Below are 17,120 nucleotides of genomic sequence, written 5' to 3'. Positions count from 1 at the left end.
TAATGTGTATAAGTTACCTTCATAACTCTTAACCTCCCTCGGGAGGCCCTGCCTTGTTATCTTCCCTGTCTGGTGGCTGACACACCATGTAACAAGCTCTTGCATCCTAAGTCACAGGAAGATATGAAACTTAAGTTCTTGAAGTTCAAGATAATCATTCTCACAGCACAGCAAACACTGAGTATACACTTGTCTCTGAATACGTTATAAGTAGCTATTTAAGCTCCAGATCTCTGATGAACTCAAGAGATGGAGCTCTAAATTAGAGTGCTCCATCTAGAGAAAACCCCTCTGGAAGAAAAGAAATTGGCTTTCCTTCCTCATTTGCTCGCTGTAAGGACTAATATAGTCATACTTCTCTTTTCTCTTTAAAAAGACAGAAACTTCTTATTCTTCAAGATAATGATGAAAATAAAGCTTTGGCTAAGGAATCAGTGATATACCCACTTTTTCTAATCTTCCACTTATAATCCTCCATCCTAAGGAGATGAAGTCACTATTCAAGAAATTTAAATAAAAAAACAAAACAAAGAAGACACTATCAGTGTCTTTAATTTAGGTAAATATGTCTGCTAGCATGCACTAGTCACTCAACTAGGTCTCTTTAATAGATATGAAAATTATGGGTCCACTTTCAACTTTTATCTTCTCATTAAACTGAGGATCTTTAGCTACTGCCCCTTTTATGCACTGAAGAATCTTATTTTTCACATCATCTGGTGATCTTTACAACTTCCATTCCTATTTTTATTTGCTTTAATGTTATTTTGATTGGACTGATATATATATACAAAATAAATTATTTAAAACCCCATCTGATTTTCCTACAGAGAAATTTAAGTGCTGTGCTCATATGGCCAGCATCATCTAAAACACACATCTACAGAATGATGGAGGCACATTTAAATCAATGGGATTGCTCAGGTGTTTACCTTTACTGAACCTGTAGTATGGACAGTGAAAAGGAAGTCTGGGATTCAGACAGAATTGTGGGTGATGAGGCAGCCAAAAGAAGCTTTGAGTATGACAGAGTGGGGTTCAAGCCCCAACTCCATCACTTAACTAGATGAGCTACTTTAGCTCATGATTTAATCTGAGTTACAGTTTTATGAGCTGTAAAATGAGGATTATACTCATTATTATAACAGATAGCAGTTATCGACTGCTATCTGCCTTGTACCATGCTCAGCACTTCTCTTCCTTTATTTAAAACAGACTCAGAAATACAGAGAACAGCCTGATGGTTGCCGGGGGGAGGAGTTTGGGAGGAGGCTGCATGAGAAAGGTGAAGAGATTAAGAAGTACAGATTGGCAGTTACAAACAGGGATATAAAGTCCGTAATATTGTGATAACTATGTATGTGCCAGATGGGAACTAGAAATATCAGGGGAAGTACTGTGTAAAGGACATGATTGCCTAACCACAATGCTGGACACCTGGAACTAACACAATATAATACTGAATGTAAACTGTAATTGAAAAAATAAAATTTAAAAAATCTTTTAAATTAGAATAATTCCTTCCTTAAAGGAAACTGAAGCTAAGAGTGGTCAAACAATACTAATGAGTGGTATATCCTGTTGTGCACTTGAAAGGCAACCCCCTTCCCGCCACAGCAGCAGGGCATCAGGGAGTAGAGGGTGCAGGTCACATGAAATACTAGAAGTGGAAGAACTTTCTAGACTGTGTGCCCATAGGCTACAAAGTGTAGGTGTTTTGTGAATGGAGAATGCTGCTCTGTAAAAATATACTTATACACTGATAACTTTTTCTTTCAAATTTAACCTGCTTCCTTGCAGATTTTTTAAAAACTATAAAGTGGTACTTGCTGGCATAAAGGTTAATCTTAGGCAAATTTGCCGAGTTTGCCCTGTGTACCACCCCTCATTCCCTAAAATCATTCTTCTCTCTCTCGCTCTCTCTTTTTTTTAAAGAGCCCAGATGTTTTTAACTTTATGAATAAATACAATTCTTCTTTCATTCTCCCCAATGTGAGGTAGGGGGCATAGGGTTGATACATTTATAATTTTTAAATATTTAAGAATACAAAGTGCAATCTTTTCAATGGAACACACCTTTAAATTAGGGGCAGGAGAACCTGCTGACATTGTCTTTGATCTTTGTGGACAGACAGTGCAACTCCATTTAACCGTGCCTCCATCCTTCTGTATACGTGCGTTTTAGAGGACGATGTCTATTGTGTATCAACATGGGTCATCAGACCAAATTTGAGAACTACTACTTTAAAGTTCATGGGGGACCCTGGAAAATCATGAACTGAGTAGCAAACAGACCAGGGTGAGAATGCATGCTCTGCTCTTAGTAGTACAGGGCAGCAATTCACACCATGGGATCTGTAGTTAGGCTGTTTACATTTCAATCCTGCCTCTGCTGTTAGTTATATCATCTTCCTTTAAGTCTCTAAGCCTCACCATTCCTTGGGGCTAAAATGGGTATAGGAATAATGTCTGTGCTTATTATGAGAATTAAATGGAATAATATTTTGTCCAGAACCAACATAAGTCCTCAAAAATGTTAGTTTATAAATTAACAAAACATACTATTAACTATAATTATTTTATTCCTATTTCTTCTTCTTTTTAATTTATTTAGCTTCTTTGATTTTTCAGTTTCCCCATCTGTAAAATGAAGATAAAAATAGCCAACTTTCAGGGTTGTTTTGGAGCATAAATGAAATAATGCATGTTTGTACATAATTTGGCATATATAAGCCCAATTAAAAATAGTCATCATTATTTTTTTGTGACACTTCCCATCCCCGCTCCCCTCGTGCATTCACAGTTGTCAGTTGCTCTTGGTTTCCCCAAACCGGAAAAGGAAGAAAATAATCTCATTTGATGCCCGACTTCGAACTCGGTTCCAGGCTCCAGCCAATCCCTCTTTCATGGTCCTGAAAACTTACCTGTCCCGTGTAAATGCATCTGAAGGCAATTCCATCAACACGTTACCTTGAGAAAGTTTTATATGTTATTTCATCAAGCACACTGAGAAATCTTAAAAGCAGAACACATGCATGTTTACCACTTAAAAACTCAGCAATATCTATTTTGGAGCTTTGCTTGAAAGTTTTGTGAAGAGGAAAGAAAAAAAGATGAAGACGTTACAACAAAAATATTCCAGCCTGGATACAATGAGTAATGGTAAGACCAGGTAAACCTGCTTTCTCTCCTGCCTCAGTCTACATTTTCAGGTGTCCATCGGCCTGGACAATTCAGGGAGTCACCCAAAGTGTCATTTATCTCTAAGCCTACTGCCCACTGGTCACCATGAAGGTTCTCTCTGGATTGCAACCCCCCTTTTTAAAATTTAATGTGGAGTGGAGTGTGGCTAGCTGGAAGATTCTGGACAGTCATGGAGTCAAAAGGAGAAATAAACTCAGCCTATGTTGCGATATCTTCACTCCTCAATGGAGGATGTCCTATTTTTTTTTCTAGTACTCACCTCTACATCTAAATGGAAAATTGTCTGCTGCACCATGGGATGGAACTGAAATCTTATTTCCCTCTTATTCTTCCCAAAACATGTGATTGAGGGAGTAAGGGAAAGTATCCATGACACTAAAGAAGTCGTATCTCTTTTATTTCTTCACCTATGTGGTGAAGGAGTGGGATTAGGACCCATAAGATCTACTATAATCATCAATAAGAATGTGTGCATTAAGCAGTGGAGAAAGGTAAAAGGTTGTTCTAGATTCTAGAAGATTTACAAGTGACTGAGAGGAGAGGGAACATGATAGGGAAATGCTACATTCTTTTGAAAATTCCTCAAATATATAAGCAGATCATGGACTAACATAAACTAATATTAGGACTTAAGAACCTGAATGAAGGCTGGGAGTGGATATGCATATGTAAAACTGATGGTGAGGGATAACTTTTGTTGACAAAACCTGGTGTATTAAAACTAGGGGTTTTATCCTGAATCATTCAGGCGGGGATTTATAATAAATATGAAGAGGAACTTAAATGTGTGTTTCTTGTTACTCTAAGAGGTGGTACCTATCAAATAACAAAAGACTGCTTAAAAAATTCCTGCCTCTTAAATTAAAAAAGAAGTATCAAAGACAGTAGGCTCTAACATCTTTCAACATGTTATCCCAGAGGCAGACTGCTTATAGTCATATCCCTCCAAAGTTAGTAAAGCATTGTTCTTTGGCTTTCTGGCAGAGAACAATGTAGACAGGGTCTCAATGAATTGGATAACACAATGTTTTTAAAACTTTGGGCTTCTGCTAAATTGATTTGACTAATTTACCTATTTAATGGTTACCTAAACTGAATAGAATGACTGTTGCTCCTCTTCGGTTAATAACACTGATTAATCTTTAAAAAAAAGCATTCAAGATGAGTTTCTGTTAAAGATCAAGTGCTTTTTTTTCTGTCCTAAATGAATATTTTGCATTACTGAGGGTAATATAGTTATTATTCTGTAATATCTTGAGACTAACAAAGGGCAGAGATTATCCTGAACTACTTTTTTCTTGAGTACTTAGAATATAGCATCATGCCAGGTGGACAGAAGAAATGGTAAGAATAGATTTTCTTTTCCAGCTAGATTGAAATAAAAGTTTTTCCTTGCATGATATACACATTTTTTCCTCCATTCTTTTTATCCATGAATTTGATTAAACTTTCATACAACTTTGGAGGGTAAAATCCTCTCACTTTATGATGCATCCACTTCCTTGTCTCTAAAATGATAACCTGCAGCTGGAAACTACACCTGATTCACAGGGAAAGTGGAGAATCTACTGTAAAACAGCCAGGTTCTAGGTCAATAGTCTATGAAATGTCCATTATTTTTTGCATTATTCATAAAGTGAGCTGTAATGGCGGAGGGGAAAAATGAAAGCTTTAGTTTAAGACATCCTATATAATAAAAGCCTAGGTGGTGTCATGTGACATCATCACAAGATGGCCGCCCTCACGTCATCACAAGATGGCCACCACAAAGATGGCCGCCATGAGATGGTCACCACAAGCTGGCCAGCAGGGGAGGGCAGTTGTGGGCAACCAGGCCTGCAGGGGAGGGCAGTTGGGGGTGACCAGAACTGCAGGGCAGGGCAGTTGGGTGCGACCAGGCCGGCAGGGGAGGGCAGTTGGGAGTGACAAGGCCTGCAGGGGAGAGCAGTTAGGGGTGACCAGGCCTGCAGGGGAGGTCAGTTGGGGGTGACCAGAACTGCAGGGCAAGGCAGTTGGGTGCGACCAGGCCGGCAGGGGAGGGCAGTTGGGAGTGACAAGGCCTGCAGGGAAGAGCAGTTGGGGGCGATCAGGCCAGGAGGGGAGGGCAGTTGGGGGTGACCAGGCCGGCAGGGGAGCAGTTAGACATCAATCAGGCCAGCAGGGCAGCAGTTAGGGGGCGATTAGGCTGGCAGGCAGAAGTGGTTAGGGGCAATCAGGCAGGCGAGCAGTTGGGAGCCTGCAGTCCCAGATTGTGAGAGGGATGGACACCCCCAAGGGGTCCCAGATTGGAGAGAGTGCAGGCCAGGCTGAGGAACACCCCCTCCCCCGTGCACAAATTTCGTGCACCGGGCCTCTAGTATTATATAATACAATGCATGAAAAATTTAAAACAGTAATAAAAGATCTAAAATTAACATCAGAAAAGAACCATAGAAATGGTAAATAAATTAAAAATGTACCAGAGATGGTAAATAAAAATCACTTGCAAAAAAAGGCTGAGACGCTTGAATGTGGAAGTACATACAGACTTTCCTTGGGGTACGTGAGCAGGTCCCTCCGGTGCACGGTACACAGAGTACTGACCGAGTCACCGCACAGGGAAATGAGACCATTTAGAATCCATGGAAAAGAGTTGCCACGCTCCAAAATAGATCTTGGAAAGTTTATCATCTCCAAGTGAGTAAATAGGAAACTTGACCATTTTTAGCCTAATTAAAATTCAATGTATTTTTACTTGCCATTTTTAGACCACTTTTTTTTTTCTTTCTTGTCATTAAAACCATGTATATCATGGGTTTCTAATTTTCATGTAAATAATCAAAATATAGTTTTAAAATTTAATTAAAACCACGTTTCGTAAAGCACCGTGTTTTGCTTTTTTTTTTTTTTTTTTTTTTTTTTTTAGGTAGAAGGTGCAACCTTTAAAATAATGAAACAGGTTAAGATTTTGTATTTGACTCTGCTTTTTATGAATGGGGTGTCAGCTTGGTGGAGCACAATTTCCGCTTCTGGTAAACCACAGAGCAGAGTGGAATACTATTAGCACGGGTGCATCCCATGACAGCTGTAGAGATTAACATTTAGAACAATAAGGAAAACTGCTGGTTAATTCCTCTTATTTTCTAAGAAAAAGAGATAAATCCGTGGATCTGCTGTTGAGAGACCTGCAAAAATGCAAAACTGAAAAATATTTTACATCATCATAAATGCTGTTGGAATTTGAACATAAATGTATAATAAGTACATTTCCCTTTTAGAATTTACTCACTCTTCGGAGCCAGACCTTCTTGGTTTCATTCCCGAATCCGCTGTGGATTAGCTGTGTGCTCTTCCGTAGGTCACTTACCTCTCTGTGCTTCCGTTTCCTCCTTGTGTAAAGTGGATAATAATGGTACCTACCTGAGAAGGTCGCTGTGAGGATTAAATATATTAAAATCTATACAAGGCTTAGGACATTACTGGTTCATGGTAAGTTCTATGTAAGTGTTTGCAACTATTACCATTGTCATCATTATTGAAATATTTCAATGAATCTGTTTTATATTCAAGTTTCCTTAAAAGTTTTGAAAACATACTTTTCTTAAAAACTGGACATGACACTTTGCTGGAGAACAGCTATTGATCCAAGTTTCACAATTGGCTCTATTTTGATTAGGGTCCCGTTTTTCCCAACATTGAAACTTAATTTCTAGGGACCTACTATGTACCAGTTGGTTATAAGGATGGGGTGTGTTTCTTATTTCAGTTAGTTTTGCATATTGCAGCTTGACATGCCTATTAAAAAGTCCCATGAGCAAAGTAGTTTGTGGAAAGTTCTTTAGCATTTATCTTAGAAATGCCTGCCTCCATGAATAGATAATAAGGCAACTACGTGACGACTGTGGTTGGTAAACATCGCAGATTCAACAGAGGCCATGAGCAGTGGATACAGTTATCCACTTTTAATTAGATTTTTTTAAAAACCCATATCCTTCAAGGATGATACGGATGTTGTAAACTTGGGTGCAGTTTTGCCTTAGCAGGTACTAGACCTATTTAGACTCGTGGATATGACACCAGAAGGTCAATCCCACCGTGAACTAACATCTCAGGGATTATTTCAATTTATCAGCAAGGCACGCTTGCATCAGCACTTAAAATTCCTGTTGTTACTTAACTTTATTTCAGAAAAGGCATATTTCCCAAAGATTTTCAGTAGGGTATTAAGAGTTGGGGTAGCATAAAAGGGTCTTATGGTCACATGCACTGAGAAGCACTGTGGTTAGGACAAGATTAAATGACAGAGGGAAGAGCTCTGTGAGGTGTGAGGTGGTGTGTTTCAGTGAATGGAGCCTCATTAGTGTGGTGGAGTGAGTGGCATAGGTAGTTGAATTACCTCCTGAACCACTGATAATGCAAACATTTTTTCCCTGATGGGAATAAGGGCTCATTCCCCTACCACATTATTTGCAGACAGCAGGGTTTGTAGCAATAGAGTTGGAAAAACAAACAAACAAAAAAAACTCCAGTCGATTTTGGTGGGCAAAGGGAGTTGGGGTGGAGATTATGGAAAGACTCAAGCAAAGGGGCTTTTCCCCAGGAAAGCAGGATTCTGGAATACATGGGAATACTGTGAGTGGCAGGGAAGCTAAGAGAAAAGAAGAGGCATCGGAGATAGGCCCCGCCTCTTATGCAATGTAGTTCAGGGCCACTCTGATTTACGTGTTTCACTCTCCTCAGGGTCATCTGCAAGTACATTCATGCAGGCCTTTCTCTGCAAATGCTCATGATTCCCTGCGACTTTGCCATCTTAGGGGAGAGCACTGGATGTGGAGTCAGAAGGCTGGGATTCTTAGGGCAGCACTGTCACCTGCTGGTAACGAAATGTTGTCTGTGCTTCAATCTCCTCTTCAATGAAAGCACAGGGCTCCTGATCAATAATCAGGGTAAAATATTAGAAAATGTCTGGCACCATCTCAAATACTAGGAAGGCCTCTTTAACAAGTTAAAGTGCAGCTCCATGAGACTATAACTTCTAGTTTGATATCTGCTGACTCCAAGCTGCTACTTCCCAAATTTGCCCAGATTATTAAAATTTTAGTAGCTAGAAAAAAAAATCCAATTTTCTCATTAACTTTCTATTCACTAAATTAATATATCTCATTTCAAGGATATATATTTTATCATTGGAGACAATAAAATTATTGTCATTTTGAGTGGGAAACAAAGCAACTCAGTAAATGCTTGTTTTTTCCTGAATTGGCCCCCAAGCAACAACTATCGCTCTCCACTTTGCTGGGGTTTTGCCTGATGCCACCTTTAAAGGTCTATATGATGTTAGAAATGAAAAAGTGTTCTAATATTGTCTTGACCTTTTAGCCCTGTGGTGGGTTCAAGGGACGAGGTGCTAAAGCAATTTGCATTATTGCACTCTCTGTGCCAGGAACGTCTTTGAATCTTGGGCTAAAGAGATTCGATCCATATCAATGTCTGTAGACACCGAGATTTCCTACAATATGCCTTCATGCTTGTAATAATTCTGTCTGTAAGACGGAAGGCTGGAAACAAATAATTATGCCAAAGCCTGGGTTAATTAATGTATGAGCCAAGTCAATTTGAAATTTAAATTTGGCTTTAGTGCACTTTGCCTTTCTTTTTCCCCTGTTGCCCAAGTTGACTTGTGAATACCCTGCAAGAGAGGAAATTTCCTCAAATGGCAGAGCTTTCCTTGGAAAATTATTGTTATAAAATAGAGATTTTTTTATTTCATCATATAGTCCTGGGATAAGTGCTGTTACTTTTAGGTCCCAGGAAAGAATAAATATAGTTTTCATATTAGGCTGACCCCAAATTCATATCTGTTTATAATAAATTCATTTTATATCTATTTAATAAAAATAGGTTTGGGTCAGATGTGAAAGCCTAGAACTCTATCACATTTTACCTTTGTATTGCTGTGCAGAAAGTTCCTGCTTTGTACATAGCTACCTAGAATGTCGATTTGACATATAGCTGAGTTGAAAAGCTGAGCTTAAAGCCTCCAGAAATATCGATGCAAAGGGGCTCCTAATTCCATTTGTGAATAAAGGCTCAAATCATTCAAGACAATATGTATTAATTATAATAAAAATTTCTCTAAGTCACTACCGAAATGTCACTTGACGGCAGTGGTGGAATGAGCATAGCCCTTTGGCATCAGAAAAAATTAGATTTGAGTTCTAGCTCATTGCTTCAGAGACAGTGTGCACCCTGGAGAGTGACATAAACTTTCTGAGCCTCTGTTTCTTCATCTGTGGAATGGGCTTGATAACATTCCACAGGAGTGTCATGAGAAGTGACTAAGCATTGTTGTATCCAGGACAGAGTAGGGGCTCAATGAATTGTAGCTGTTTGTATGTATCTATGTACATATATAGATAGTAAATCTTCACCAGAGGACATGTTTATTATTTTTATAGAGAGGAACAGTGATGTGAGAGAAAAACATCCATCAGTTGCCTCCCGTATGCACCCCCCGACTAGGGATCAAACCTGCAACCTAGGTATGTGCCGACTAGAAATCAAACCCACAACCTTTTGGTGTATGGAAAAACACGCCAATCAACTGAACCACCTGGCCAGGGCAAATTGTAGCAGTTTTTGTTATTATTTTAGTTACATTCCTAAAGTCTAGGAAGTATTAATTTGCTGATTATTGGTAATTCAAACAATTTAGGATTAACTGCTTTCACGGCTCTGGTCTATATTGAGGATAAGAGAAGGAATATCCTGTTTGTTTGTTTGTTTTCCTGCCTATAAATTCCACTAGGAAGCTTCAGCCTCTTGCAAGAGGCAGGGGGGAGAAGGAGAGGTCTATACTTTGTGATTAAGAAAGTGTCAAGGGGCTGATGGAATCGTTCTGCGTGCTTAAACTGAGCGCTATGTTCTGAATATGTAAGCTATGTTTTAAATGCTTGCTAAAGAAAACAGAGTTGGCTCCTCAAGCCAACACCGACTCAAACTGGAAATAAGAAATGTGAATGAATTATTGATTTAGAGGAAGTAGCAGAGAGGAGGGGCTGAAATCTCTGGGGCCACGGCTAGTTGATATCTTAAAAGAGGGAAAATGTAAGCCGGAATGTGACAAAAATAATTTAAGGAAAATAAAAGCGTGATATGTATGGCCACATTTAAGGAAGTTTAACTCATTTCACTAAGAAGGTCTCTTGTGTGTGATGGGGAATACGGAATAAAAGGATGACTTTGTCCTTTTTATTCTAGCAGGGAAATAAAAATGAACAGATATCCACAACAAAAAGGGGAGATAGTGTCATAAAATAAGTAGACAATGGTATAACTTATGACCCCAAACTGGCATGTTTCCCTGAAATTCAGCTGTGCAACTTTTGAGTGCACAAACATTTTGAGAAATATTTGGATGCTGTAATACAATGATTTCTAGATCGCAATCCTTGAAGGTAGGGGTTTATAAAACACATATTTCCCCCCAATCCATATTATTATTAAAGAGATTAAGAGTCTAATTCAATGAATGACAAAAGGGATGAATGCTTTATACACACACAGGTGTGCACGCATGGATTTCTGAAAGCTCTAAGGAAAGAGGTATCAGGATGTGGTATTACCTCTTGCTTGGAGGGTCATTGGCTATGCAGGTAAAGCTAAAAGACGGACGCAGCATGTTAGTTAAACCTGAGTGGATTGTATGATTTCAAAAAGAGGACATAATATAAGGGGGGGGCCTGTCGAAGTGATTGAAATGATTGTGTACATTCAGTGTCTCTATTTCTTCACTTATTTATTCCTTAATCCACACCTAACCCACTACTGAAATTGTTTATTCCTTATCCTACTTTATTTACTTGTAATGTCCTGTTTAGTTGCCTACTTTCTTCTCCATAAAACTGCTTTCTCTTGTGTTTCTTCCTTTCATCTAGCTTTGCATCACTGCCTTTTTTGCAGGCTTGTTTTCTAATTGTCCCTTTAAAAAAATTGGTGTTTTTCTTTTCTTTTTAATATTCTGCCTTTATTTTCTTTTTTTTATTTCTTCAAAGGTGAAACCCTCCATTCCTACACACTTAGGTCTCCCAAATCTGTATCTCTGGTACAGAATTCTTTCTCTGAGCCATACCTTTTCTGTATCAACTTCTTCCCGGCATCCTCACATAAATAAGTCAAATGCATCATGTTACAAATTTAAATTCTTTATCTTCCTTCCCTAAAATATTCCTTGTCTGGATTATCTGAATGGTACCCATCTCTCCTATTATCTGTAAAAGAAACCTGGAATTGGTCACAGCATCAGCCATTTCCCAACAATAATGTTTTTTTCTTTTTCTATCTCCAACAAGGTGATCCTAATTATTTCCCCCCGTTACTGCAAAAGGCTCCAGGCTTCCAATTCATTTGTATCTATCCTTTTTTCAGACTATGATTTCCCCCAATTTTCCTTCAGTAATCTACCAGGATGGCAGACCTGATTGCATCAGTCCCATCTTTTAACTCCTTCTAGGACCGCTGTTGTCTTCTTGATAACATGCAAACCCTTCAACCCTGCAGGCACGAAAACCCCATTGTAATGTGTGCCTTGTAGACCCCGGGACTAACTAAAATATCTGTTATTTCCCTAAATCAGTCTGTTGTTTCAAGCCCCCAGGGCTTCTGATAGACTGGTATCCGGTCTGAACACACGTCATCTCTTCCCCTCCTCTTTCTGTCTTGTTGGTGCAATGCTGAGTCATGTTCCCTTCAGGGTCACCTTCACTGAAAAGCTCCCCCCATGCCCGGCTAGGTGCTGTTCCTGTTTCCAGAGCATTCGTGGTGTTTCTCTACGGCAGTACTTACCACACGGGTGTGTAATTGTCTGTGGTCTGTCTTCTCCTCCCGTCCTCATAAAGCCAGGAGCTGTCATTCGTCACATTACCCCCTGACTAGGACATGATCGGCATTTAGTAAATACTGAGTTTTAAAATATGAGCAAAACTCTCAGAATGGATATGTGTTGGATGTGTTATGGGTGAATGATGAATACATTTTGAGGGATAAAGGAAGGCAAGATTTGAAATGCTGAATTCTGAACTCCCAGACATATAAGAGGGAGGGGCTGGGATTAGGGTTTCTGGAAGAAACCGATGCTAAAGCAAAGCCCTCTCCCCTGTCACTCAGACCTCCATTTTGAGGCAACAGAACACAAACTGAGGCTGACGGGCAAGGGCATAAGGGTTAAAAGTGAAGGATGGACTCCGAACCTGGAGTCCATTTTAGTGGCTTCACTGAGGCTGCAGAACTGGAATTAGGTAGCTGTTGAAGTTTGTCATTTGGCTTAGATAAGAAAGATAACATGGGAATTATATCATGAGGCATCTTTAATGCCAGGCTGAGGAGTGGCTTTCGTCTTCTGTTCCCCAGGAATCACCGAGGAATGGTGAACAAAATGGGAGCTTGGTAAACAAGTCTGACCATGTTATGTAACACTCAATGCAGCACAGGGAGTCTGAAGGTGACCGAATATTTGGAGAATATTTAAGTCTATTTTTTTTTGAGGGGTAGCAATGGGAGGATGAGGAAGAAAAATGCAGCATCCTTGGGAAAAATTGGGAGTAGCCTTGAGACTTGCTAAGAGAAAAGAGAGACATCCATTTGCAAACAGAAATTTTAAGGAAATAAAATGGTTAAATATTGATTACAAAACCAGAACCTATTTCACCGAGCCAAGTACTTTATTTCTTTGAAAAAAACAGCTCCATAGGTTTAGAGTGTCTGTGTTATTCTTTGACAAAGGATAGCAATTCCTCTGCTATTTTTAATAATGAGAGGCTTTCATTTGAACAAAGACAGAATCTTGTACCTCAGGTGTCACAGGTACCCTGGAGGTCTGATGCAATGCCGGGCAGCAGCTCAGCTCCGGGAAGAAGCGTAGCCAGCTCCTATGAGATGGAGTTTTGCCGAGCCAGTCTTGAATAGAGACCTTTAATTGTACTCCTTGATGGGCACTTCTTACCCTAAAATTATTTTGCTTTTTATTTTACAAAAATATGTTCTAGACAATACTCTTTTCGAAAAACAATTCAAGAAAATTGCATTTGGGAATAGATTCCGATGACATTTTCTACCAATTCTCTCCCCCCTCCCCTAAATTCTTCACCCTGAAAATGCCATTTTAAAGACCTGAAACCTTTTCATATTATCAGTTTTCTAAACCCATAAAGTAAAGCCTGAAATATATTTGAATGTTATTATGTGTGTATTGATAATAGAATTGAAAACAAGTTAATGCCATTGTGACAACATGTTATTATCATTGGTTTTATAATCCTCATTTTATGGACCTCTGTAAGATCATATTAGTATTGAAGAGCACACAGTTGTCACACAAAATAATGCTTTTAATTAAAATTAAAATGGAAGAAAATATCATTCCTGAGTGGAATGACTTTTTATGTATTGGTCATTCTTTATTAGACTCAAAATCCTTGAAGATTGGGACATGTCTTATTTTTTTATGTAACATCAGGCATGATGCAATTCTTGGCATATAATAAACAATCAAAAATATTTCTGAATAAATGACATTTAAAAAAATATAACACTTACATAGAACCTACTATGCACCAGGCACCTACCCAAAGTGACTCACAAATATCAACTCATATAATTCTCATTAGACAAATTCTTTTTGCAAAGGAAATTAAGGCATGAAAAGGTTAAATTATTTGCCCAAAATCCCACAGCTTCTTAGAAAGTGATGGAGCCGGGCATAAAACCCAAGCAGAGCCATGTCAGAATCTGTGCTCTTAACCAAAACTGCTTTTTTTTTCTTCCTGTCCTTAAATTTAAATATATAAATTATGTATGTAAATATATATTTTATTACAGTATTGAACTTAGAACAAGAACTGGGTTCAAACACATATTAAATGTACTTGGTTTGTGGCTTTGAGCAAATCTATTAACCGAATGGGTCCTTAATTTCCTCATACATAAATCAGAATAATAGCTGGTACCTCACAAAGCTATTGTAAGCTTTAAATAAATAATTTATGTGAACGTTCTAGAACATGCGCAGCGCCCGGGACCTGTTAGTTGGTATGCCAAGGAGAACAGTATTGTTTTTCTCCTCCTCCCCTTTCAAAAGGGTGCATGTTTACACATTACATACCATGACCTTAGCAAAATGAGGTCAGGTTCTGTGTTTCATAAAGCATTAATTCCAATATCTCCTATAGGTAGACTTAATTTACTAAAGCATTTGCTAGACAAATAAGATTCAAACTCAATAGATTGTTTTCTGGAGAAAAAAACAAATTTCCCCCCAGAAGCTATTATGGTTTAAATATCTACCAAAAAAAGGAAAAGAAAAAAAACTCTTTCTTCTAATTGGGAAATCAAGTTGTACATTTTTTTTTTTTTAAAGAAGAAAAGATTAGACCGGCAATAGAACATATTGCATTTATTTTCTCTAAGACCCTCCGACATTAACAGATTCAAATCCCATAGGAACCATATTAGCCAGTGGTTCCCAATCATGGCTGCACATTACAATCATATTTTCAAAAATATCAAAATATAGACCCCTTCCTCAGATATTCTGATTTAATTGGTATCAGGTAGGGTCTGGGCACCTTTTTTTTTTTTTTTAAGTTCTTCATTGATTCCAATTTGCAGCCTGAGTTGAGAACGCTGGTTTAGGCTATCATTTAAAATATCACCGGTCTCCTATTTCCATTTTGTTTTTCCTCTGATAAAAACCAACAATAGGTAATATCTTCATTCATGTCAACATTGAAAAGAGTCTGAGACATTCACCAAGAACTGAGTTGCCCCGGCACTCCGATGCTAAGTCATACCTCCATTTCTGTAACCGACTGCAGCAAATTCTGTCTTTATCTACCCATCACTATTCATTATCTAGAGTTCCAAAAAACACAGGAGAATGGGAAACAGAAGTCAAATTTATATAGGCTAATTTTCTTCAACTCTAATTATCATAAAACAATACAACTCTGAGATTACTTATGTGTTCTTATGAGTAAATTATAATAAGGGTTTCATGTTTACTATGCTCAGTATGCTGGTGTGGTCAATAAATAATCTTAGAACATTTTACAATGTGACTCAGTATTATTCTTGCAGCTAGAGTTCCTAAAATTAACAGTAGATTAGAGGCATAGAACTCAAGCAAATCCAGGCTAATGGATGTTTTGAGCCATGTTAAAATATTGAGTAGGAATGAGTGCCCCCCGAGAGCACTGAAACTGCAAAGATGTTTTGCAAATCTAATCACCTTGGCTCCTCTCATAAGGCCAGGGAAGAAAACCAGCAATTTTGAATTTTTAAAGCTGAGTTCTTTAGCCAAGCACATAGTAGGCTAGCAAAATGCTATTCAAATTATACTTTATAAATTCCACACCACTAATTGCATTCAGTCCTACTTTGTCTTTACTGGTAAGCCAAAGTGGTCCAAGTACATAAAATATTTGCTTACTCTTATCACCTAAGACAGACTCAAACTCGGACATCCGGCTATTTAAAGATTAGTTTCAGGAACTACAAGGTCACACTTGAGTTTATTTTGAACATTTTACTTTCAATCACCCAATAAATTCAAGAAATGGCCTTGCATAGATGACTTGGTTCAGGTTAACAACAGCCATGATATCGTGAGGGTCTCCTGAAGATCCATTGTGGACCCCTGCCTTCCCTATACCACATAATATCAGGTTAAAGCTTTCACATGGAACTTAATAGATTTTCAAAATAAAGCCCGAGTAACAGGCTAAAATTGAATGGCATTGTTGATTTTTGACTCTGATTGGATTTTCTTAGACTTCAAGCAAAATGTATATTTTTGGAAGAATTAATTTGTTAGAGCTTTTCTTGATGTCTCTCACCCCAGCTTGGAAAGAGCATCATGAAGAGAGAGAGAGAAAAAAAAGAGTACCCTTTTGGAAACTATGCACACAACATATTTTTCCTAATAGGTGTGAAGAATGGCTGCTATGCATAAATGATTGTTGGAAAATAATTCTCTGTAAAACATGACTTAACAAGCAACTCCATTCACCACTGTACTCATTCCCAATATCCAGAACAACCATGACACATCACATCGATGCCGACACTGTCTGTTAGTTCATAAACACCATCACTTTCAGCTTCAAAATGTTCATACCCAATAAGTTGGAGATCAAAACTTTTGAGGAAAATCTCCTATTCACAACATAATAGAAGTCACAAACCATCCATAGGAAACCGTAAGTTTCCCAGGACCACCATCTTTTCTTTAACCAAGGTGAAGAAGTGACGCAGATGAAAACCAAGCTGACCCTACATCATCAGAACCTCAAACACCACCATCCAACAGCAGTTTTGCAGCAAAAAACAAAACAAGGTATCTCGGACCCCACCGCTGTTAACCGTCCCTGGGAACATCCCCAAGCCCCTTCCCAGACCCTCCTTACCTTTCATGCTTTCGCTGGGCAGCTGGACTCAGCTGGACAGAAGGGCAGGGGATTCTCAGGTAGTGCCTCCAGACTCTGGAACTCCAGCGCTCAGCGGCTGCCGGGGAGGCCAGGTGCTGGGCGAGGCGCAGACGGTGCGCACCTCTCCAACCCAGGCAGGTCCGCCGGCCAAGCGGCGCAGCCCACCCAAAATGTGGGGGGCTGCCTGTCCTAGTTGGAGATGAAAGCAAACTGCGTTAGTCTCCAGCCCTTCTTCTCCTGGCCCCCTCTCGATTCCCTGACACGTTAATTCTACCTTAAGGGATACTTTACCCCGAGTCCCAGCTGGTCTTAGAAGCTAAAAGGCAACTGCTTTCCCCCTGTGCTGTCTTTCTATCTCCCCAAAGTCCTGAAGGCTCACCTTCCAGGCGCCTAGCTTTCCTGGCTCCGCTGTGAGCAGTGCGCAAAGTTCTCCAGACTTAAGAGTCTTTAAATCCT

The 17,120-nt window shown here is 39.0% G+C and overlaps 1 protein-coding gene across 1 annotated transcript in view; it reads right to left on the bottom strand.

Moving 5' to 3' along the window:
- CALCR (calcitonin receptor) overlaps nt 1-17,101 on the bottom strand; it is a 72,744-nt gene extending 55,643 nt beyond the window's left edge. Inside the window, exons 1-2 of the mRNA XM_005876082.2 lie at nt 17,044-17,101; nt 16,644-16,853 (exon numbers count right to left, since the gene is read on the bottom strand). Of these exons, the coding sequence (XP_005876144.1) occupies nt 16,644-16,650 (7 nt within the window). The 5' untranslated portion in view covers nt 16,651-16,853; nt 17,044-17,101. The remainder of the gene's footprint in view (nt 1-16,643; nt 16,854-17,043) is intronic.
- Between the last annotated feature and the right edge of the window lie 19 nt (nt 17,102-17,120).

Source organism: Myotis brandtii, unplaced genomic scaffold (genome assembly GCF_000412655.1).
Source record: "Myotis brandtii unplaced genomic scaffold, ASM41265v1 scaffold48, whole genome shotgun sequence".
In the NCBI taxonomy this organism is placed as follows: Eukaryota; Metazoa; Chordata; class Mammalia; order Chiroptera; family Vespertilionidae; genus Myotis; species Myotis brandtii.
The sequence above is the reverse complement of the archived record's forward strand: the minus strand, read 5'-3'. Positions and strand labels throughout refer to the sequence as shown.